The following is an 18,093-nucleotide window of genomic DNA, read 5'->3' on the forward strand; positions in this document are numbered from 1 at the left end:
TGTGACATAATAATGACTATCCTGAACCAGACTAGCTTTCTAACATCTGCACCGCACTGTCACCACCCGATACTTGTCACTGAGACTGTCACTACACCTATTATCAGGGTTTCCTCATGTCATGGAACAAGCTGGTGATGAGGTAAAGGCAGGGCTGCAGGCATTGACTCTCCTGAGACTTTGGACTTTTATCAGGACCTGTGTCACTTACTGCTGACTCGGCTCATTCCTCACATTGATCTATACAGAGACATATCTAGTCCTGGTAAGAAGAACCAAGATCCCCGGTACAAGTTCCAGCATTTCCAGTTAGTCACTGGGCCTCCACACCCTGTGGTGTCTTACTGAGGCCTCACATTTGTGCTAGATTCCAGCTAGGCCTCACCTCATATACACAAGTTTGTTACAGCAGGTATCTTCACGTACAACTTTCACACATTGAATACAGCAAACAACTGAAATTTGCTCAAGTTCTCTCAGGCCCCACAGGTGAGACCTACCTCCTGCACCTGTTACATATAACCTCAGGATTCTGCCACTAGCTCTCAGTTGTCCCCCCTCACATACAGCCAGCCTCCATTTTGTATAGTATGACCTAAATACAATGATTGCACTCAAAGCATGTTTATTCCATTTTTTTGTGTCTGGAACGGGTAGACCTGAGGCGTATTCAGTTGCTCAGCCGCTGCAAGTGCTGAGTTGGCAAACCACCGCTGAACGCTGTGCTGCAAGTCAGCGTTCAACACTGCTAACTTGGCACTCGCAGCAGAAGTGAATGTGTATGCAGAGCGCTGAGTGTGACAGAGAAAGTGGGGACAGAGCACAAGTGGCCATTGTAACTGTGGGCACACCTGGCAGCACTGGAGAAAGGTGCCTGAACCCTTATGGAGGAAATCAATTCAGTATGGGAGCCTGCGATTTAATTCTTTTTTTTGGACAAGCACACTAAATATTTATTAGAAAATTGTATTTATTAGTCAAAAATATTATCCTCCGCCATTTTCCTTAGCACTGTGCAGCCGAAGTGTTCAGTGAAGCTGCTGCAGCGAACTGAAGTGCTGCAGAACAGCTATTTAGCACTTGGCTAAGGAACTCAACAATACGCCTCAGGGTATCCAAACTCTGGCCCTCCAGCTGCTGTGATACTACAAGTCCCATGAGTCATTGTAAGACTGACAGCCGCAGGCATGGCTCCCAGGGTCAGGTGCATGATGGGATTTGCAGCTTCCCCAAAGCTGGAGTGTTGAAGTTTGGCTTCCCCTGCTGTAGAGTGTGACCAGACCTTTTCTGTGCCCCTTCATTGGAGTATTAATTCTCAATAGAACTGAACGGAATGGAATTTGTGGCATACATACGTGAGACCTGACAATGAAGATTCTGAAGAGACTGGGTGGTGCACAGCAAAGACTTGGATTGGGAATAAAAGTATGAGACTTGTCAGGGGGGAGGAGGGGAACCATGGGGTATAATAAGTGTAACCCCAACAAATGCATTAATATCTACATGTTTTTAAATATTCTGATTGAATCTGTTTATACATTTATGAACTCAGTTATTTCAGCCATATTAAGAGATAACAGTGACACAAGAATGTAATATAATGTTAAAGGGACCCTCTCTCTAAAGTGATAATGGCTACTTATGTGCTGAGATGAGGTGGTCACACACATCTATTAGAGGGGCAAACCTAACTAAAGAAGAACAGTGAGTCATTGGTCCATAGCTGAATGCAACCCGACGTACTGTGGTCCTGTATGTGACTCCTCCTTTCTCCATTGGAAAGGAGTTCTGCACACTGAGGTTTTCTACAAATTGCCAGCAGTGCTCAAACTAAGCTGTGCACGGCCTTCATCCTATAAGGTTTACAGCAGCATAGAGGCGACACTGCCTTCCACATGAATGAAAATGTAGAGCTCAGAGCAGACATTATGTGATATTACACATTTCATATATGTGATAAACATACCAGCAAGTACAGAATAAACTACAAGCGACAGGCAGGTATGAGAACGTGACCCTCATACGGTGAAGATACCACATTGTCATATGTCTGGATAACAATCATAGGTAAATGACAGAATGATACCACAGTCACCACTTCCAGTACGTTACCATACCTGTATCCCGCCATATTGTTCCCCTCTGCTGCATTAACAAGGAAGGAGAAACACAAGTACTCATACAATTTGCTCCTGTGTGTAGTTCTCTTTCTGTTGCAGATATTCTCTATCAGACCACCAAAACCCAAATGCTTTCTGCACGAGTGTTAGTTAACATTCACAAATGTTTTGGGAAGTTGCCAAAATAAAAGATGTTTGGGTTTTCTTATTGATAAACAAAGGCTGGAATGTAAGCCATGTGATCCCTGAGGGAGTGGTCTACAGACAGAGCAGGCCAATCAGGACTCTGTGAGAGAGAGCATATGACTATTGTTGTCTATGCAGATTAATGTCACCGAGGAGTAATCGGACAAAGTGCAATATAAACATGTGGATTAGCATACTAGTGATAACAATTCGCACACACTGGTGAATGTTACAATAGTACATATTATAAGAAGCTTTAGCCAAAGGCGATATGAAGTCAGTTTACATAATATCAGTGGATGGCCTGTCGGTGTTACTTTGCTATCAATGTGAGTCCCAGACGTCCCATCACTGAAGTGTAAAGGTGGCCATACACTCTACAACCATGGCAAGACTTTAGTCTTGCCATGGTTGTAAAGGGATTAAAAAAAACGTACGATCTGCCCATCTTGGACAGGCAGATCGCACTCTCGATCATCGCAAGCCCGCCCCCGATGACCGCAATGCTGAACGGGCAGTGTGCGCGTGCGCACACCGGCCCGTTCGGCATTTGTCTTCCGAGCACCGTTCTAACCAGCCGAGAATCGTACGATTCCCGGCTGGTTTTCGAATATGCTGGTTCGACGGAAGACGTGCGACCGTACAGTAGAAACGGTCGCACGTCTCCGTTCACACTGCTCGATTATCGTACGAAAACCCGATCGCATACGATAATCGTGCAGTGTATGGGCACCTTAAAGCTGACCATACACCTTGCGATTATCGTTTCATTTCTTTTGTTCCGTCATCGAACCCCCGTTCAACTTCCGATCAAATCCCCCCATCATGCACAGACCAATGTAGATTGCGATTATCGCTCGTTAGCAATACTAACTGGCCGAACTTCATCTACAGAACGGATCTTCGTTTGCACATGGGCAGTGTTCATGTTTTTTTGCGCCGTATGAAAACACCACCAATCCATGGATTTTGGTCCGTTTCAACAAAAGTTGTTTTTTTTTGTCCAAATTCAACAAAATTTGGAGAGTTGCGCAGTAATTGCAATCGTGCACTTCCCATCAACTGGCCGATGATCGCAATCGTTTTTCATACGATAATCGCAAGGTGTATGGGCACGTTTAGTCGCAGATCAAATCAAGGTGCGCCCTGTGTTGGGTAAGGCTACACCCCTTGCTGTGGCAGGCGGGTCTTCAGAGCTCACCGAGGTGTGTTATTCGTCGTTTCTTTCTTTGCCAACCAAACCAAACGAAAACTGTGGTTATTGTTTCTTAGCATGATGGATTGTGTTCTTTAAAGGAGAACTATGGGGTTAAGGCTTTTCCCCATAGTTCTCCTTAGGGTAACGGGAGGACACAAACTAGCGTCCTCCCGTCACCCTAGGCTCAGTATACCGCAAGTTTTAGCTCATGGTATACTGAGACGCTGAAGCGGATCCCGACAATTATGTCTGGATCCGCCCAGCTGCATGACTGACAGCTGGCTCTGTCTATCTAGAGGCAGAGCCAGCTGTACCCGCCCCCTCCCCCGTCCGATCCGCCAGTCAGCGCTGGTGGATCGGAGCGGGGAGGGGGGAATCCAGCCCCATCCCTGTCACAGCGGGGAGCCGTGACAGGATCGAGAAGGGAGCGAACCCGGTATGTGTTCTCTCACCTCCCGATCTACTGAGCCGACCTGTGACAGTCTCATTGTCACAGGTCGGCTAGAACTATGAGGTGAGTGAAAAGCACTCACCTCATACTTCTCCTTTTAAGTTTGCATTTTAAAGGCAGAGCTATATTTTATCCAAATAGTGAAAACTATAAGATCTTATTTTCATGAGCTGTAGTATCCTCCTGCAATGGTCACCAGTAAACCATAAAGGGAATTGAGGTTTTCTTGTTTGAGCAGCTGGACATGAATATGCAAATCACATTGTCTTGTTTTTAAAACCCTTTTTTTCTATGTAAAGTTTGTAGTTACTTTTTGTGTTCCTGGTCACACCAGCAAGGGACTTCTTATGGGCTTCAGCTGTTCACATTTAGGCCTCATGTACACTACACGTACCAAAACGCTGAGGCAGGTGCATTTGGAGCTTATTTCTAAACGCGCCTGGACTCATGTCATGCATTTCTATGACTGAATGCACACATAGACGTCCAGCAGCATCTAGGTGCCTTCAGTCTAGGTCAGTTTACCCAAAATAGAAATTACTGCCTGTCAGGTCCAACTCGCCCAGTTTTATGCAGCTAAACGCATGTGACTAAGGCTGGCCATACACCTATAGGTTTTCTGCAGAGTTTCTATGGCCAGAAAAAGTGCAACAGATTCCTTCATCTACGCTAAACTGTGTGGATGGAGGAATCTCCCACTGGCCAAGCTTCAGTAACTTGCTAGTCGGCCCCCGCTGGCTGTCAAATGATTGGATGCAGGCTTTGTTCAGGTATTTTGACAGCCAACGGGGCCGACTAGCAAGACACTGAAGCTTGCCCCAGTGGGAGATTCCTCCATCCACACAGTTTAGCATAGATGGAGGAATCTGTTTCACTTTTTCCATCTGACCATAGAACATCTGCAAATAATCTATAGGTGTATGGCCAGCTTAAGCCCAGATAACTTCTGTTGGGCTTAAACACAGCCTGCTAGTGTGCATTAGGCCTTGGGGTAAAGCTGTGTGCATTAGTTTAGATATGCATGGTGTCTGCTAAATGCCAATTACTGTACATGTGGCATTAGTGTAGTGTACTGTATGCTAACATATATACCAATTCTGTGCAGTAGAGATGTCTTGGCATAAAGTGATTTTTTTTAATCGAATGCCAATGGCTTGATTTCTAGCACAAAGTGGGACTGTCTGCGGTTACCCAGGGCAACTAAGCACTTTAGCTTGCAGTGGATGGCAGTAATAAAGAGGACTGCTCACACTTTATTGAAGACCTAACTGTGTGCTCATAGTATGAAAATGTAACTTGGGAGCCATCTACAGGACAATTCAGCACTCAATATATTAAAACCTTTTCCATTCTTAAAGTGTACCTGTCATTATGTGGCAAATACTAGGGATGCACCGATACCAGTATTTGGGCAAGAAATCATACTCGCCCAAATGCTCTGATACTTACCTCCGATACCAGAACTTCCGGTCAGAGAGAAATCTCCCTCTGACCGACAGTGCTGAAGGAGCAGGTAGCCGGCTTGCTGATCGGTCAGGAAACTATGCTGCCTAGCAACAAGTGAAGCTGACTTCCTAGCCAATCAGGAAGCCAGACGGCACCTCATGACCTGCGGCCCAGTCTCCTGATCAGGCAGCCTTGGCAAGTGAAGCCGGTGTTCTTTCGCTAAAAAACAGGCAATCAGGAAGCTGGGCTGCTTCCCGACTTCCTAATAATTGGGGCACACGGCACCAATACTCTGTAGCAGCGAGTACCAAAAAAAACCCCAATAAAAATATCGGGACTCAATACCGACAAAAACCGGTATCGGTGCATCCCTAGCACATACAATGCTGTTTATGTAGACACTGTACTTGTTTGTTCCAGGAATGATGAATTCAATGAGAGACATTTATCAAGCAGGTTAGTGACAACTGTTGACTGAAATGAGTCTGCCTTTGATTTAGCAAAGTCTATGGGACAGTTTTTCTGTTGCATATTTGTGACCTCTGTGCTTGTAATCCTGGGCAGCAGACAAACAGATTTACCACTGAAGAGGAAGCAGATTGTCAGGTTTTATTGTCCCAGTGCAGCTGAGGGGGAATCTATGAATGAAGCTGCCTAGGGGTATGGGTTTTTTTTTCCCTAGGGAATGGAATAAAGCAGGTATACTCACCTGATCCTCAATTCCACTGGGCGGCGAGACCGGTCCCTGCAGTCTCTTCTCCCCTGGGCTCCGGTGGTCTAAGGACCGCTGACATCATCATGCCTAACGCAATTCCATTGGCTTGCCTTGGGCATGAGTATGCCAGGGGACATTCCAGAGCGGAGGGAGAGAACAGCGAGTGCTGACTGACGCAGGACTGAAGATAAATAAGCACTTAACCCATGCAGCAGAGGGGTAGCCCCAATGCAAGGGACAGTGTTTAAAATCCCTGGAGTTCTTCTTTAAGCACATCCTCCCATCGTAATTGCAAACTATTCAAATGCTATAGGATATATTCAGTAGCATGTCCTGCCGGATGCTGCACTGAAAGTAACCATGTGACATTAGCCCCAGCCTCTCAACCTAACCACCTATATCTGTCATGGTGGCATAACATGGACAAATAAATATGGAGTTCTGGAGCCAGTCTGTCCACTTCAGAAGCCAGCAGGATTTGTTTAAGAGCCAGCTCTATTGACAGGCAGCAGCTCTAGTAAACCTCAAACGTCAGGCAGCAGCAGTAGGAAGCACTCGCGTGGAGTTTGTTCAGCCCTGACTTAAAGTACACGTCACAATCCTGGCAGCACATTACTTTCTCTATAATAGACATGCGTTCTTTAAATTCATGTTGTGAACTGGCCCTAAACCTCTGAGAAAAGTGACAAGCAAAGTACAAGTGACTCCGGCCTGATAAATCCCTTTCATGTGTTCTATGTCACACCAGGTATTAGCAGATTGTCATTCTCCTTCTAGTTATCTTTCAGGCTATACAAACGTTCTCCCGGACATGCACTTCAGCCCTTCTTCCCATGGGTGGAGGAGGACAGGGGAGGTCAGGTTAGTCAGCGCTGCGTCAGTAATAAAAACTTGGACAATAAAGAAAGGAAAAAATGGTAATAAATACAAATTGTTTTATTTTACATTTGAACAGTTAAATGTTTAGCACAAGAACAAAAATGAAAAAAAGAGGACATGCAGAACAGAGCAGAGAGGCGGGTGGGAGGGGCTCGTCACATGATGGGAATATTAGTGGGTATCAGGCAGAAAGAGGCAAAAAAATAAATGTTAAAGGCTTCCCTGTACCCAAACACTACACCATTCAGAGCCCCGCCCACCATTGCGACCAACTCTACTAACGCTATCCCAATCGTCTTTTCCTAGCTGCAACAAAATATACAATTCAAAGAAAACAACCAACAGGGAACCTGTCAGCGCAGAAATGTGGGTGCTGCCACTGCTTTTTATTTTAAGGTGCACACTATGTGGTTGCCATCATCCCTCCTAGAAAGTCACTGAAGCAGAATAGGCATGCAGCCAGAGAAGTAAGTGAAAGCATATCTATTATGCACATACAGGTTCTAGGTCAGTGACTGAAGATGTAGTGAAGCAAGGGGGATGATGTCAGCAGTGGCAGCGGTCCCTTTAAAGGTAAACATACAAGCCATGCTAGGAGAGAGAGGAAGAGGGAGAGAGGAAGAGGGAGAGAGGAAGAGGGGGAGAGTAAGAGGGGGAGAGGAAGAGAGAGAGAGAGGAAGAGAGAGAGAGAGAGGAAGAGAGAGAGAGAGAGGAAGAGAGAGAGAGAGAGGAAGAGAGAGAGAGAGAGGAAGAGAGAGAGAGAGAGGAAGAGAGAGAGAGAGAGGAAGAGAGAGAGAGAGAGGAAGAGAGAGAGAGAGAGGAAGAGAGAGAGAGAGAGGAAGAGAGAGAGAGAGAGGAAGAGAGAGAGAGAGAGGAAGAGAGAGAGAGAGAGGAAGAGAGAGAGAGAGAGGAAGAGAGAGAGAGAGAGGAAGAGAGAGAGAGAGAGGAAGAGAGAGAGAGAGAGGAAGAGAGAGAGAGAGAGGAAGAGAGAGAGAGAGAGGAAGAGAGAGAGAGAGAGGAAGAGAGAGAGAGAGAGGAAGAGAGAGAGAGAGAGGAAGAGAGAGAGAGAGAGGAAGAGAGAGAGAGAGAGGAAGAGAGAGAGAGAGAGGAAGAGAGAGAGAGAGAGGAAGAGAGAGAGAGAGAGGAAGAGAGAGAGAGAGAGGAAGAGAGAGAGAGAGAGGAAGAGAGAGAGAGAGAGGAAGAGAGAGAGAGAGAGGAAGAGAGAGAGAGAGAGGAAGAGAGAGAGAGAGAGGAAGAGAGAGAGGGAGAGAGAGAGAGAGATATTTTTTTTTTTTTTTTAATGCAACCAATCGATTAATCGCAAAAAATAAATCAGGCAACTAATTATGAAAATCCTTGTTAGCTGCAGCCCTACTTTATACTGCTCAATCACAGTATGTACATGTGATCCAACCAGCGGCCATCTCAGCAAAAACAATGAGCAGACGGGCACCTATCTTGGCAAGATCGCTCAAAGAATGGGTACGAGGCAGAAAGTGTTCCTTTTCCTATCTTCCAATACAAAAGGAAAAAAGTCTCTAGGTGACATAACAAGCACATAGATAGACTGACTGAACAACCAATCAACAGCACATGCATAGTTTGAGTAACCAATGAACAGCTAGTGCAACCAAGACACACCATTGGCCCCGTCCTTGATTAATAACCAAGCAGCCCAAATGAATACAAAAACTCTACAAAGAATTCTCAATAGCCAGTCAATGGCCATGTACATTCCTACTTAACAATCAATACTTCAGTCTTGCCAATGACCAACGTGTATAATAATCAATGATTAATTCATTAAAGTTAGATCCTCACCAGACAGCAAACGTGCACTGCCCAATCACAACCAATCATAGCGCTCCTTACAGTCACTGTATACAGTTCTCCACCACCAATCGGGTTTATATATATCTTGTATAAAGAGTCAAGCTGTGTATACTGCCATACATTCATATCAAAGGGGATTACCAAACCAAGGCTAATTCTTTAGTTCTGGGTGAACACTGGAGCATTTTATCATCAGCAGCTTTATTTACCTCTAAGGACTACTGAGGAGAGGTCTACCCAGCAGCTCTGGCCATTCAAATGTGCCCCTGCCCTCCCTGATGGTGTTTTCATGGTGACGGTAGAATCGGGAACACCAGAACGGAGATATCACAACTGGCTAGACGTGTGATAGAAGAAGGCCCCTTTCACACGCCCAATGCAAGTGTATGGGCAGCCGGTTACCCCCGCCTCCGACCGGGATCGGAGAAAAACTGTGTTCCGTTTTGCCAGACCTGATCCTGCTGAATTGGGGGTAATCTGACGCATCCGATTCCCCAAAGACTGGCATGGGGTCCGGCAAATGCAGTTTACAAACTGTACGGACATGGATGTTACAGCGGTGCTTGCGCTCCGTACTGCTGTGATCAGGAGGGGACCCGTGCATAGATCCTCTCCTGATCAGCCCGTGTGAAAGGGGCCTTATGGAGTGATTCAGGCCAGCAGCACCCACTCACAACTGCAATATTAATCTTTGGTGGGTGACCCTTGGGACAGAGGAACTTGACAAAGAATGTAACAAAAGATTTGTAAATGTAACACATTCAGCAAATATGCTGCGTCAGTGGTTAGAATACATTGTTTGAGGGGGATGTGAAGGAATGGGGTGTAATCAATAAAAAATGTGCACCCCAAGTATTATTTAGGCACTAGCAGGAAAGTCCCCGATTAGGAACTGTATGCACCTGTGAATATACAGGAATATATCAATTTAAGTACACATAACCATGTGTAAAACGGATTTAAAGTGGATCAGAAGTCTGGACTCAGCGGGGGGAGCCACTTTGGAAGCTGATTCACCGCTTTGTCTGTCAAGTGACCAAGAACAAGCAACAGAGCCCAGTGCCTTAAGTCATCGACAGACCAAACATCATTACAGATAGCAAAATGGCAGCCAGCACTAGTCGACTGTGATGGGTCCACTTACAAAGGACATTTTACTTTTGAAAGTATCAGTCTGTCAGGTTTATACAAGTTGTGACATTTTCTAATACACTTTTTGTTTTTAGAACTATGAACACTCTTTAAAAGGAGAATTATAAGGCGAGTGAAAATCACTCAGCCTCATAGTTCTAGCCGACCTGTGACAATGAAACTGTCACAGGTCGGCTCAGTAGATCGGGAGGTGAGCGAACAACGCACATACCAGCGTTCACTCACTTCTCGATTCTGTCCCTGGAGAGAGCCGTGACTGTTACTGATCGGAGGGGATCCCCCCCCCTCCCTGCTCCGATCCGCCAGCGCTGACTGGTGGAACGGACGGGGGAGGGTACAGCTGGCTCTGCCTCTAGATAGGCAGAGCCAGCTGTCAGTCACGCAGCTGGGTGGATCCAGACAGTAATGTCGGGATCCGTCCCGGCTGCTGCGTCTCAGTATACCGTGAGCTGTAGCTCGCGGTATACTGAGCTTTGGGTGACGGGAGGACGCTAGTTTGTGTCCTCCCGTTACCCTTAGGAGAACTTTGGGGAAAAGCCCTGAACCCCATAGTTCTACTTTAATGTACTGCCCAGCTTCATCTCCCCTGAGAGAAAACTGTCACATAGGAAATATGTCCTAAAATGTAATGTAGCCATAATGGGCAAAGTCCGAACTTGCATCAAACTCATGGAAGGATACTTTCGCTCAAAAGTGCAGGTCCTCTTTACAGGAATAACAAGTTCACACAGACACGCGCATACTTATGAAGTACTAGCTACAGTCATACACACGTGTACAAATCATTTCAAACACCAACATTCTATGTACAAATAGAGATATTGAAAGTACCCAAACGCCTATATACATGTGCATACTGGTATGATGTATAATACACAGATTCAGAGTCTATATCTTAGTATAGAAAGGACTGACACCAAATGTGAAATTAAAGAGCAGAGACCCCATACAGATGTCAGTATCCCAGCAGCATAATTGTAATACCAGTAGGAGGTGTTAGAGGAACAGCCATGGTGACCTTCCCTCCGAGAGGTCTTCTAGAAGCCTCTCTCCATCTGGGTGCATAGCACCACCTCTTACACCTAATTTTATCAAGAAAAAAAAAAGGGGGCATGGGGGATGGGAACTAGATATGGCAATTCATTCCTTCATTTGGTGAGCACTGACTTTGGTAAAAAGGCCTCCTTATGTGAGGAAGTCTGATTGATACTAGGCATGGAAGGATCGGGTGTCCTTGGTAGGCTGTACAAATACACCGCCCCTATGACCAGGCCAGCTCCCAAGGCGAAAGGTAGGTCTATGCTGAATCCAAACAGATGGACCGAGGCTGCCGTAGAGACCACGATGGAGAGAGATGTGGCAAAGCCTTTGAGAATGTTGTCAGCGTATTTAACCACCACGGCTACCAGAAGACCGCCAAAGGCCTGGTTGAAGATGACGCACCAGACCAGTGGCGTGTATCCATAAAAGAAGCCACGTTCAACTATATCTCCTCCATCCTGCTGCCACATGGCCAAAAGTCCCAAAGCTGTGCCAAAGATGCCAAGCTGGACGTTACGCAGCCACACTGAAGCCGAGCTGCCTTTTAGGATGCGTTCAAAGTAAACTCCCGCAAAGCCAGAGGATAGGCAGGATACACCTACAGCGATGAGGCCCACTACGTAGTTCTGTCCCGTTGCTGATAATGTCTCCTTTCCGCCAGACTGCTCAGACTGCACGATGGCCACCCCAGCAAAAAGGATAACCAGGGAACCCCACTGGAGTCGTGTCAAGCTCTTTCTCAGGAGGAGGACAGAAAACAGGGCCGTGGTCAGAATCTTCAGCTGATAAGTAACCTGTGAAGAGGAGGAAAAAGTGATACATGGGTACAACTGGTGAAAGATGACAATGGGATAACACAGAAGTCAAATCTAGGCTGGCTATGACTATGGGTAGCACTGGGGTATTTCATGCTGGCTCGAAAAGGTCAAAATACATAAACGGATACTGAGGCATGATTTAGACTGTGTATAGTTACAACTTTATCTGACCAAGGATCTGCAAAGGATTTGTAACGCTGCTCAGCCCGTCTTAAGATTAACATGCACAGCCAAGCAGGTAACATTTCCTGGCTCGGCAGTCCAGCTTCTTATGCCACCTCTCCACCTTCAGCCTGCTTGCAGGACAATAAAAGTCCGTGTCATCATCACCTCTTTCCAATTAGTAGGGAGTAAGGCTGAATCCTGGCTGTACAAAATCAGAAATACTTTGGCAAGTAAAAGAGTAATACTCTGTGCATTCCAGCTGTGAATGATCTAAATACATTTATAAAAGGTCCTTATTTTCTAACCTAAGAAAACACTGAAAATGATCACATTGAAACCAGTGCTGTGAAATGACAGTTGGACCGTTGGGGGTGTTACCATTTGATTATGAGGTAAAGAGGAGCAGGAACAAGAGGCGGGAAACTCCTCTCAGTCCTGTGTGAGCACTTCTATGTTCTCTGTTACGCTGTCTGCCAAAGAAACACGGCGACTCTCACCTGAAATGTGGCTGCTGGAAGGTTGGATATTGCCACATACTGAAGGTTATTTTGTAAAGTGTATATAAGGGAGGGCACTGCCAGCTTCAGGGTGTCCATGTACTGAATAATGATGGCATCATACAGATATACAACCAGTTCCTTGACATTGCCTGCAAGAAATACAAAAAGCATCACTATTTGTGTCATTCCAATCATTACTTTCTGCACATACAGCAAGCAAAAGCCTTAGCAATATTTAAGGAGAAAGGAATGGAAGGACATGAAGAAATGTATACAAGCATAGAAACACTTTGTGAATTCTGAGCTTTGGCTTTGCAAGGCAAACCGAATGTTCATTTTAATGCCACCAGCCCCATCTACACATTCTCTATTTCCCTTCACTGTTTGGTGCTCTAATCAGCCACTGAAAGAGAGCAAAGAAAGCCCTGTGTAAGCTCCATATCCCTCTAATCGGAGTATAAAAAGGGCTGAGGACTCTCTTCCTGCCCCCATGTGACAGTGCTGAGCCAATCACCAAACTCTGGTGCAGTCACATAAGAGAAGTGAAGTCACGGGCTCCTCTATACCAGGAAGTACCGTTTGTTTTCCTCTCCCAGTGACTGAACAAACAAGACAAAACACTACAGGACTATTACTGGTAAAAGGCATAGCGGATTGGTATAGCAAGGGCTGCATCGGTACCGACTATTGTTAGACATTTTACGTATGTGAGCGGCCTGAAAATTGTTACCTGATGACATTGGCGCTCAAAGTACCACAAAGAACTCCACAAGAATGATTGGGACTTGTAATAAAGATCATATTACAGAAATGGATATGTGAAAAGCCTTTCTTTCTTTAGCCCTGTCACTCAGAGCAGTAAAGCTGACAACGCCTCCTACTTGCCTCACCTCTGGATCCAATTCCCTACCAGAAAGAATCCCACTATTCAGGAAAAGTGAGGTGACAGCCAATGACAGTGAGGTAGGATGGACTCAACACTAAGAGGGATTGGAAAATAACAGCAGCCACCTTGTAGGACCTTCAATTTTAGCCCACAAGGTGTCAACTTTATTAGCTCTATTATCTGGATCTGTTTAGCCCAGCATACAAAACAAAAGCATATGGCATTTCAGCCAGTCAGCTGCTAACCATGGCACCCCTCCTAGATTTCCAGAACAATCACACAATGTACCTCTCTTCTGGGCCAACATGAGGATCAGGCAGGTGATGCCCTTCAGAATTTCTGCCATGACCACGGCGGTAGTAGAATAGAAGCGATCCCCAGGTAGGGTGCGGGCATAACGGATACTGAGGATGAGGGAAGCATTCTGTACCACCAACACAGCCAGGCTCATGTACTTGAGGCGACGATTCACCCCTGCCAAAGAGAACAGCCATTACAAGGTTACTGGATTAAAAAGAAATGACAATATGTACAATGACATGGCTAAATTCCCATACATACATTGAAACATTTGATGTTACTGAACTTTGCTGTGCAGCTCACTGACCTATACAGGAAGTCACTTTAGGTACAAGGAGACAGTTCAACGTTTTCTGTTCAGGGATCACAGGAAGTCAGCTGTGTTTAAAGTGTATTTCCACTTTTGCAGTCAGATTTGAGACCCCCCCCATGAGAAAACCCCTCTATACGTTTATGCGTTCCCATTCACACAGCATATATAAAAAGAATGATAAAAAAATATAAATTTCTTACCTGTTTTTTATTTTATACATACTCTCTATACTCTATAGGCAAAATAACTTGTAATGTGCAATTTAGGGACAGATGTAGGGATAGTAGATACAATGTACCACCCAAGTGTTTGGATCTGCACTCCTTTGTTAGGACAGACAGTCCTAACAAAGGGTTGGGACTGCACCTTTATTTATTACTGATAATCAAGATCTGCCAGCACAGTACAGAAAGGGTTAATTATGGTAAGCAAGGCTTCCCAGCCCCCTCCTTAACATTACATCGAATGGGGAAAACCAACTACTGTTTTTCAACACATACAAAGGTAAGCACCAATTTTTTATTTTTCAAAGTGAACATTTAACAAATATAAAGTACTTCTTGTGCCAATTTGGCTGCAAACGTGGAAATACTAAGAAAACCTAACTTTCCACCAGCATACCCCGATTTCCAGCAATCTGATCATCTCCTGAAACATTTCACATTTGTTCACCTATGTATGATATAAAGCTTGTAATATATTTAGTACCATTAATAAGACCATAATGATAAGGGATGATTATATGACAATGTGATAAGCCAGGTTACAGTTCACTTCTTCTTGTTTTACTTCTGTCACGTACATTCCCATAATGACTCTCTATAACCCAGTTTGTTTCCTCTCATAAACGCCATGCTGGCATTGGAGAAACTCCATCTTTATACGTCTTTATCTGACTTTCCATCAGAAGCTTAGGACAAGCCAGTGTGACTGGTCTGTACCAATATAAAATGCCTCCCGATAGTCCTCTGGTTAGACCATCCGGCTGCCTTACCTGATAAGCCAAATTACCAAGATGGCCTCAAGGAAAAAAAAACAAAGCCCAGTCAATGGAAACACAATTTGTATTTGATTACATGTGATATGCTGATGAATGTAAACCATTGTGTTCTAATCAAGTGTTGTAACAAACACAAGGCATGCCGCAGAGGCAGCCAGCAGAGACACAGACAAAGTCTTTCTTTCTAGATTATTTTATCTGGGAGTTCAAATTATTCAACAAAAACTAAAAGATACTAAAAACTAAGCAAACGGATATATTTGAAAGGATTGCATTAAATTAACACATATTAAGTCAGGACATTGAAGTCAGAGCCAGTAATAAACCTTTTCCTGGTTATTGCCTCAATAGTATATAGGTCACTAAATCGCTATGATTACCTCCATATTGCCTCAGTACAGCTTTCTTTAAAAAAGACTCATGTAGGAAAAATAAGTCCTATAACAAAAGCAAAAGAAGACTCCTCACTTCACAACCTTGGGGCCCCGCGGCCTGCGCAAGGCTCTTTGGGCGCAACATTCTGCGGAAGGCCGCGGCGCCCGAAGAGTGGCGGGTTCTTCTTTGCCACGACCTGCGGAATGCTCTTCGGGCGCCGCGACCTGCGGAAGGCTCTCCGGGCGCCTCGACCTCCTCACATCAGACACAGTTTGTTGTACTAAATGCCTGGTCCCCCAGTGTGCACTGCAGCTGACTTATGTCACCACTCTGTCCTATAGTAACGTAGGGCTGACACAAGCAGTCACAGAGTGTGAAGACAGACGCCAGCATTCAAAGTCCGATGTAAAGAGTTCTTTGATGGAGGCCATAGGTCATGAAGAGAGTGAAATGAGGGCTTACCACGCATTGGGGAGGTAAATGTAAAGAATCTTCTTTTGCAAGATTTTTTATATTTAAGATCTTTATTTTGTCATGTGATAGTTACTTTAGCACATGTGGCACTTTGTGTTACACTGCGTGCTGAGCATGCAAGAAAGCCCACCATAGGCTCTGCACTTGTTTTACTTACTGAAGATCAATTGCTATGTAAAACACTTGGACTTGCTGGATGAAAAAGGGTAAAAAATAAATATATAACATTTTTCTAAAATAGAAGGAAATGTCAAATACTTTAACAGTGGCATTTTCTAACTTCTAAACATAATAAAGAAAATAGAGGCAAAAAAAAAAAGATAAACTTCCTTTAAGATTTAAGGGGCCAGCGTCGAGTGATGAGCAGCAGAAAACCTGGTGCCTTTCATTGTAATCTCCCACACTATTGATAAAGCTGCACGGACTTGGCAGCGCTGTGATGGGCCCGGTGCTCACACATTGCAGAACAGCCACATTTTAGATTATGAATTCCAAACAGACTTGGCGTACTTCTTTGCCCCAAGTCAGTGATTTCATGCATCTCCAACAAGTTTTGTGATGGGTTCTCTCCATGTCGGCACTGACAGTGTTAACTGTGAGAAAGGGTTTGTCTATACTTAAAAAGGAGAATGCAAATGACGACAAATATAAATCTGATTCAACTCATGACAATACACACCCAAAATACCTGCAATGATCAACAACGCCCTTACATATCAATGTCCTATGTACAGGCCGTGGAGTACAGAACACAAAAGTGTACACTGTACATGTCTGAAGCACTCCTGGCCAGGGGCAGCAGGACCCAAACACTAGAGGCCTTGTGAATGAGAGAAGCCTACAACACAGACCTCATTCATACAGTACAGGGAGCTGGAGATCTGAGGGAGGACAGGATACACATCAGCAGGTTACTAGTCTATAATGTACTCAATCTCTAAAAATTTATCGATATGCCAGCTTGCTGCATGTGGTACCCAGGGACTGTCCCTTCTCACACCATTGAGAACAAAGGTGACAGCATATACCCCAAACCAGGGACTGGTCTACGTCTCGTGATACCCAAACCCATGGAACTGTGTTGCAGATGCCTAGAGATCAATGCTTTATACAAGTCACTTTCCTGCATCTACACCGGACCCTCAGGTCCAGAGTCTGACCCAATACAGAACTCGAACGGTGGCCACGTTAATATGATCCGACTGTACAAACCTCTTTATATTTACCATCATGATGTAGTGACAGGGTCTCCTGACTAAATACAACGGATTCAGACACTACACAGGTGAAAGAGAAATGTAGCATGTGGCTAGCATATGAATGAGGTCATCTCCCATGTTCCTCTGGTGCTCCCTATACATCCCCGTATGTTATGTGTGTACTGTGTGGCAGTAAGACTGCGTCAGGGAGATCAGAAGGAAAGATCTACTAAAGCAGACAAAGCCGGCCATACACTGCTAGATCTTCATACAAACATTCAGACCAAAACTCTCATCATCAGAACATTCGATGACATCAGAGATAGATGGGGAATGTCGTTCAAACTTCATTTGAATTTTGGAATGAATGTTTCCAGAACGAAAAACAACATTCACAGTATGAATTCAATTTGGTCAAAACATTTCCCATCTTGCTCCTTCGATATTTTCTGTCGCTACGGTTGTAAACTATCAGTCCTTCCAAGAGTCCCACTTTGGCCCATAACAAAGGTGTATCGGGGGAATTTATGAAAACTGGAGCAGACAGAATCTGGAGTGCTTGCCCATAGCAACCAATCAGCTTCTCTCTTTAGTTTGTTGAAATGAAAGAGAGAAGCTACTTGGTTACTATGGGCAACCGCTCCAGATTCTGTCTGCTCCACTTTCATAAATTCCCCCCCAATGTCTTCTCTGCTTAGTTGAACCAGAGTAACCAAAGGAAAGTCCCAGCATCAGCGCTACACTAATCATCTGAAGACCATGACATACATCCCCCATGTACAGCCCTAAACATGGCATTAGTACCCATTACCTACCACTTCCAGTACCCGGAACCATCTATTTATACCCACATTACTCTATATCACACTGGTCAAAGCAACCCTGTCAGGTCTACTAAACATTCCCAATGGCAGGACACAGTATAGTATACTCACTGTCCATGTGCTCCATGTCACCTATTGCCTCTGTTTCAGCACTGCAGCCTCTGTCAGGGTCTTCAGCACCTCCAGAAGAGTCATTTGCCACTGTCCCCGCCTTGTAA

The 18,093-nt window shown here is 44.9% G+C and overlaps 1 protein-coding gene across 1 annotated transcript in view; it reads right to left on the reverse strand.

The window, feature by feature from the left end:
* Positions 1 to 18,093, reverse strand: part of SLC35A2 (solute carrier family 35 member A2) — a 28,727-nt gene that overhangs the window by 9,863 nt on the left and 771 nt on the right. The window contains exons 2-4 of the mRNA XM_018559182.1: positions 13,679 to 13,864; positions 12,502 to 12,653; positions 11,148 to 11,815 (exon numbers count right to left, since the gene is read on the reverse strand). Coding sequence (XP_018414684.1) covers positions 11,148 to 11,815; positions 12,502 to 12,653; positions 13,679 to 13,864 — 1,006 coding nt within the window. The remainder of the gene's footprint in view (positions 1 to 11,147; positions 11,816 to 12,501; positions 12,654 to 13,678; positions 13,865 to 18,093) is intronic.

The sequence above is a fragment of the Nanorana parkeri genome, unplaced genomic scaffold (assembly GCF_000935625.1).
Source record: "Nanorana parkeri isolate BGI_ZX_2015 unplaced genomic scaffold, ASM93562v1 scaffold380, whole genome shotgun sequence".
Classification (NCBI taxonomy): domain Eukaryota; kingdom Metazoa; phylum Chordata; class Amphibia; order Anura; family Dicroglossidae; genus Nanorana; species Nanorana parkeri.